The sequence below is a fragment of the Aegilops tauschii genome, chromosome 4 (assembly GCF_002575655.3).
Source record: "Aegilops tauschii subsp. strangulata cultivar AL8/78 chromosome 4, Aet v6.0, whole genome shotgun sequence".
NCBI lineage: Eukaryota > Viridiplantae > Streptophyta > Magnoliopsida > Poales > Poaceae > Aegilops > Aegilops tauschii.
The window spans coordinates 154,402,394-154,409,392 of NC_053038.3; the positions used below are offsets into that span (position 1 = coordinate 154,402,394).

The following is a 6,999-nucleotide window of genomic DNA, read 5'->3' on the forward strand; positions in this document are numbered from 1 at the left end:
AATTCATAATATCGTTTCTAAGAGAGATGATCTTAGCGGGAGGAAAATACTTAGAGATAAAAGCATCTTTGCACTTATTCCATGAATCAATACTATTTTTAGGCAAAGAAGAAAACCAAGTTTTAGCACGATCCCTAAGCGAAAACGGAAATAGCTTAAATTTATCAATATCATTATCCATATCTGTCTTCTTTTGCATATCACACAAATCAACAAAGTTGTTTAGATGGGTTGCGGCATCTTCACTAGGAAGGCCAGAAAATTGATCTTTCATGACAAGATTAAGCAAAGCAGCATTAATTTCACAAGATTCAGCATCGGTAATAGGAGCAATCGGAGTGCTAATAAAATCATTATTGTTGGTATTGGAAAAGTCACATAATTTAGTATTATATTGAGCCATCGTGACAAACAATCAATCCAACACACAAGCACAGAAGAAGCAAGAGAAAAGAAGCGGACGGAAAAGGGTGAATAAAACGGCAAATGTGAAGTGGGGGAGAGGAAAACGAGAGGCAAATGGCAAATAATGTAATGCAAGGGAGAAGAGTTTATGATGGCTACTTGGTATGTCTTGACTTGAGCGTAGATTTCCCTGGCAACGGCGCCAGAAATCCTTCTTGCTACCTCTTGAGCATGCGTTGGTTTTTCCTTGAAGAGGAAAGGGTGATGCAACAAAGTAGCGTAAGTATTTCCCTTAGTTTTTGAGAACCAAGGTATCGATCCAGTAGGAGACTACACGCAAGTCGCTTAGTACCTGCACAAACAATCAAGAACCTTGCAACGAACGCGATAAAGGGGTTGTCAATCCCATTACGGCCACTTGCAAAAGTGAGATCTGATAAAGATAATAAGATAAATATTTTTGGTATTTTTTTGTATAAATTGGAAAGTAAAGATTGCCAAATAAAATAAATAGTAAACTAGAATTGCAGATCAGAAACTTATATGATGGAAAATAGACCCGGGGGCCATAGGTTTCACTAGTCTTCTTTCATGATAGCATATATTACGGTGGGTGAACAAATTACTGCCGAGCAATTGATAGAAAAGCACATAGTTATGAGAAAATCTAGGCATGATCATGAACATAGGCATCACGTCCGTGTCAAGTAGACCGAAACGATTCTGCATCTACTACTATTACTCCACACATCGACCGCTATCCAGCATGCATCTAGAGTATTAAGTTCATAAGGACAGAGTAACACATTAGGCAAGATGACATGATGTAGAGGGATAAACTCAAGCAATATGATATAAACCCCATCTTTTTATCCTCGATGGCAACAATCGAATACGTGCCTTGCTGCCCCTGCTGTCACTGGGATCGACCACCGCAAGATTCAACCCAAAGCTAAGCACTTCTCCCATTGCAAGACAGATCAATCTAGTATGCCAAACTAAACCAATAATTCGAAGAGACTTGCAAAGATATCAAATCATGCATATAAGCATTCAGAGAAGAATCAAATACTGTTCATAAGTAATCTTGATCATAAACCCACAATTCATCGGATCTCGGCAAAAACACCGCAAAAAGTATTACATTGAATAGATCTCCAAGAACATCAAGGAGAACTTTGTATTGAGAACCAAAGAGAGAGAAGAAGCCATCTAGCTAATAACTATGGACCCGAAGGTCTATGGTAAACTACTCACACATCATCGGAGAGGCTATGGCGTTGATGTAGAAGCCCTCCGTGATCTATTCCCCCTCCTGCGGAGCATCGGAAAATGCCCCAAGATGGGATCTCACGGGTACAGAAGGTTGCGGCGGTGGAAAATTGGTTTCGTGGCTCCCATGGATGTTTTCAGGGTATAAGTGTATATATATAGGCGAATGAAGTAGGTTGATGGAGCTACGAGGGGCCACTACAAGAAATATGTCAACTTGTGACCCTCACTATTGGCCGCTGGAAGGTCATTGTTTTTCATTTGTGACCTTTTTTGACAAAAAACAGAAGGTCAAAAGATGGCGGTCGTAAACTAAAATTAACGACCTTCTATAAAAGGTCGTTGGTTCTTTGACCAAATTTTTGGTCACTAGCAGCCTCCCCAGGACACGTAGGATCCAGCGTGGCAAGATGACGTGGATAAGAATCAGCCCGGTCCAATTTGGTGTTTATATGGGCCAAGCCCATTAATTCAGCCCATTTATATATATTTTTCCTGTGAATTTTTTGTCAGCTTCATGGGCCAAGCCCAACAATTCGGCCTTTTAATTTTCTGGGCCATGGCCCTTTTCCAGACCATTTCGTTAAGCCTTTTTGTTCATGTTTTCCAAAAATAAACAATGTACCGGTCCACTATTATTTGGGCCATAGCCTTTTTAGAGCCCATATATTATTTGGTCCAATAGAATATTTGGTCTTTTTATTCACTGATTTCCAGTTTACACATTTGAACAGCAAACACTCAATAATTCTCTTGATTAAATGATTAAATTCAGAAATCATTCAGCCAACTACACACAACATCACATACATGTTCGCATGCCCAACATCAACTAAACTTAGCAGATACAAGCAAAAACAGATACACAAGCACATACAAGTGCTTACAAGCAAAAACAGATACACAAGCACCAAAACATGGTGCAACATCAACTAAAACTGTGTTGCGCATCTCCATGCCTCTTCTGATCTTCCGTCACAGCAACAACAGCCTAAACAACATTAGATCCTAATCCAGATCACCAAAAAGAAACATTATTAAATGTTTAGAGACAATGCCATCAACATGAGGCGGTAATCCAACTTAACACGTTGTCAACATATTTTACATATGCAAATAACTAAGCTTATACTGTATAAGTTTAAGATCCAAATGCAATATGAAATTGAATTGCCAAATAGTAGCATGGTACATTGGTACAAGTGCAGGTCGTCAATGAACCCTTGAGCAAATGAAAATCTCAAGGCCAATTGCACAGAAACTAGAGCTTGTGGTAGCCAGAAAAGGCATGCGCACAAGCTGCACCAATTAAGAGGGGTGCAGGATTCTAAATGAGTACAGCGCCAAGCTGCTCCTAACAATCTCAACACTTGTATTTTTGCTTGTTGTAATCTAAACTATATGTCACCACAAGTTCTATGATGCATCCAAACTTGTGAAATCCGTGCATAGATTCAAGTATGATACTAAGTGAGCAGGTAGAATCACCCAAGCATGGAGGCAAGTGTCTCACCTGCGGCAACTGACCAGGAGCAAAGTTGAGCACGACCGAGGCAGGAGCAGCTGGAGTAGCACGGCCGGCCTTGAGGTTCGGGGCATCCACAGCCTGCCTGGCATCGGGTGCCCAGAGCGAGGGGAGGGAGCATCGGGGCGTGCCTGCATGATGAAGGAAAGCAGCATCAGAGAGATAAAGACTAAAGGACATGTGGTAGCAAAAGGAATATCAAACTGCTGTCATAACTTGACTGTGAAGTTAAGGAACCTCTTTACTCTTTACTTTGCAGAGAAGGGAGCATGTAGGTTCATGATAACTAATGTACTAGTAGAGAAGTGGTAAATTAGAAGTTCTCTGCACAATGAATGGGCAGATCCATCCTTGAACCCACTCTAATGTCTCGGAAAGATTAATCTCAAACAGCAACCAAATTCCAGAGTGCTCAGGCCCAAATTCTACAAGACGTCTAAAGTACAGTAATATACAGTACATCATAGCAAACCGACTTGACGAGTTTAGTTTAACAACCCTCTAAACAATTCAGCAATAAGAGCATACAACTACAGCAAAACAGAGCATAATTCAGTTCTAATATGCACGACTGAAACTACTCCAATTTTGGTTTTAATATGTATACAGCACACATCATTGACCACGGAGCATACGGCCACAGCAAAACAAGGGAGCAATTCAGGGCAAGGAATACTACAGTTGCTTGAGACATGTGCTACTCGCTCGAAAGTAATCGGCAACCAACGAGTCAATAAAAGTGTGCAAGTAGGTCATTCTACCCAATGAGATTAATACACTACAATATCTATCTAAGACAAGATCGCCACCGACATTAAACTGTACTATATTTCTGGACAGCAAACTAAATAGACGGCTGCTCTCAAACCATAAATCAAAACGAAGCAAACAAGTACTCTACAGAAACCTTAGAACATGCTTTACAACTCATATGTAGAGGCCAACTTGAAATTATGAGCATAACAAACTCGTTTTTTAGTTAAAAGCTCGCTGCTCAAAACTGTCAGGTAGTGCAGTTTTTTAACTGAACCAAATTCGGTTTACGGAACAGCCAGAGAAATCCAATTCTACGGGAGACATGATCATATTCCTAATCCCATCAGGATTGTATAGGGAAATTCTAAGCAGCGTACATAGCTTTGTCTTATGTAATTAGAATTGTTGAGATGCAAGAAAGGGCAAAATAATCCACACTAACAGTCCAACTAATCAGCCCCATTGCTAACAAAACCTACAGGGACTAGGTTGCTCCAGTGTTATTGAGATAACTAAAATAACACAAGGAGTAGAGAGACAACAGACCGGGTGTTGGCCGACGGCCAGCAGCAGCCCGTGCTCCAACGACAGCGGCAGCCACGACAACGCAAGGAACAGGGGAACAACAGGAACTAGACAACAACTTACACAGAGTCATTTGTTTGCCGACTAGAATGAAAACAGCCAACAACTCACAGCGAGGCATTTGTTATTATACTACAGGAACACAAGATGCAATAACTAAATCAGACGAAGACCAAACTATATAAGTTGTGTCAGTCACAACAGATGAAGAGAGGAAAAAGAGAGGGGATTTGGGCAGTGCGGATCGAATCAACCTTGCTCGCCGCCGGTGAGCTTGACCTGGACGCCCTTGTTGACGAACTTGGCCAGGTCGAGCATCGTCTCGTTGCGCCCCGCCTGAGCAGAAACAAACAACAACACAAGACTCGCATCAAACAAACAGAATCAGCAAAACCATGGGGCCAGACGAACAATTATCACAAAGAACAAGATACCATGAGATGAATGATGGCACTCAAATTCTAATCTCACATAGATAAAATTCATTGCCATAGTAAATTAGTAACAGTACATCTTCACTTGGGTAAATATAGTAAGTCAAGTTCGTTCTCATAAGCAAGTATTATCAGGTTACCCTTAACATGGCTGCTTAACTTATACTTAAATGTGAACAAACAGTACATATCAGAATCATGGATTTGATTTAAAGTGACAGCGCCCAGGATAATTGAACAGACAGGGATTTTTCCCCTTGAGAAAAATACAAGCAAGAACAACTTAGGAATCGAGGCCAAGTTTAAAATAAAATGCATACAGTACATCATAGATGTCATCGATGTTTTGTAGTATAAGATTGTTTGTTTCCTGTATCATCTCCATCCATTACAAGTAAGATTAATCTCTAGGTAGCAAGATTCAATCACCTAATTACTTGCCTCTCCTTTCTCCTAAGACTAACAAATCGAGCCGAATCGAGGAGCAACCGCGTGCTGGAACGGGCAATGGTATCCAGATTGCACAACAAGATATCCCCAAATGTAGGAACTGGCACTCTAACTGTGCGTGGCCTTTCCTCCTTTGGTGAGAACCTTCTGTTGGTGGAAACGAGGGCAGAAAAGCAGGGATCGGGGAGAGGAGGAACGGACCTAGAAGGTGAGGATGGAGGGCGTCTCGGCGTGGACGCAGCGGGTGACCCAGGGCTGTGCCAGCGCGCGCGCCCGGCGCGTGAGGTCGTAGTGGGAGGCCGCCCACACCGGATGGCCACCCGGCGCACCCCTCCACCGCCTCCCCCCTTGTCGGCCTCCGCGTCCTCGCCCTCGTCATCCTCCGCGAGCGGGAGGAGGGTGCAGCCGGCCCCCGCAGCGACAACCTGCAGGAACAGCGCGCGGCGACAACCCAGCCCCTTATTTCCATTCCACGGCGACCGGTGATGAGAAAAGTCGGTGGTGCCGCCCCATGGCGCGCCGCTCGTGTTGCTCCTGTGGATGCGCGGTGGCGAAGATGGGCGGCAAAGGTAAGGGAGAGGGAGGGGAGGGGAGGGTGCAGACCGGCGGCGAGCGGAGAGGGAGGCGGATCTGGATCTGGAGCAGCGGTGGGAGGCGGCTGCAAGGGATAGCGCTAGGGTTCGCATGCGGGGCTTCGTGGGGTGAGAGGGTGAGGGAGTATTTTTGTTTGAGACAAAGATGGGGTGAGGGAGAAAGGGCTGTCGTCGGATCCGGGAGCATCTGACGGCATTGGAGGCACGATCCGCGTGACATGCCTATGCACCAATCAGAATCCAGTACACGTTATGGCCATCTAAATTGGTCGTAATCGACTAAAAATAAGGTGTTGAATCATATAAACAGTTTTATGATATGAGAAATTCAAAAAAAAATAAAAACATTCTCATTGTGTCAGCAAATCTGACGTACCTTTTAGGAAAACTAACAAACTTGGAATTGGAATAAGACAAATATCTTTAAAAAGTGTTATGAGAAATGAGTTTTTAGGAAAAAATTATTTTCTATTTTCGGAATGACAAAATTCTTTTTTTGAGAAGAATCTACCAAATATTTGTTTCAAAATTGCACCACACCATTTACAAAACTATAAGACATCATTTTATGTACAGTTGACCAAATCTTAACATGTAAAATGTTTTCGATCCACCTCTCATGAAAAAGACAAGTTATGTTTCAAAAAAGAATCTACCTGAGCATTCTTTTGTTTTTATTCTATCTTTTCACATGAAAAATTAAAAAAAAATGATCTCATATTGTGCACAAGGGTGCATCTTGGAATTCCAAACAATGTTGCCTAAGGGAGTTTTCATTTTCTTTGCACGAAAAATTCATTTTCCATTTTTTTGAGTGCCCGAAATGAGTTTTTTTTGTGAAGGACCTACCATATATTTGTTGCAAAATTGGACCGAATCAATTTTCTAAAATACTAGGCCATATTTAATTGACAATTGACCAAATGGTTGGGTGTCAAAAGTTTTGATCCACCTTTGGTGAAAAAGACAAATTTCCGCC

General features: G+C 42.2%; 1 protein-coding gene across 2 annotated transcripts; it reads right to left on the reverse strand.

The window, feature by feature from the left end:
• Window positions 1-2,351: 2,351 nt before the first annotated feature.
• LOC123493671 (uncharacterized) lies at window positions 2,352-6,125 on the reverse strand. Of its 2 annotated transcripts, none has more exons than XM_045227637.2 (4): window positions 5,629-6,125; window positions 4,798-4,879; window positions 3,191-3,333; window positions 2,352-2,646 (listed from the first exon to the last, which is right to left on the reverse strand). In XM_045227637.2, the coding sequence occupies exons 2-4, from the start codon at window positions 4,859-4,861 to the stop codon at window positions 2,506-2,508; spliced, it is 348 nt and encodes a 115-aa protein (XP_045083572.2). In that variant the 5' UTR covers window positions 4,862-4,879; window positions 5,629-6,125; the 3' UTR covers window positions 2,352-2,505. The 2 variants fall into 2 exon arrangements, with proteins under 2 accessions (XP_045083572.2, XP_073352552.1); XM_073496451.1 differs by having other exon boundaries at window positions 2,352-2,685.
• Between the last annotated feature and the right edge of the window lie 874 nt (window positions 6,126-6,999).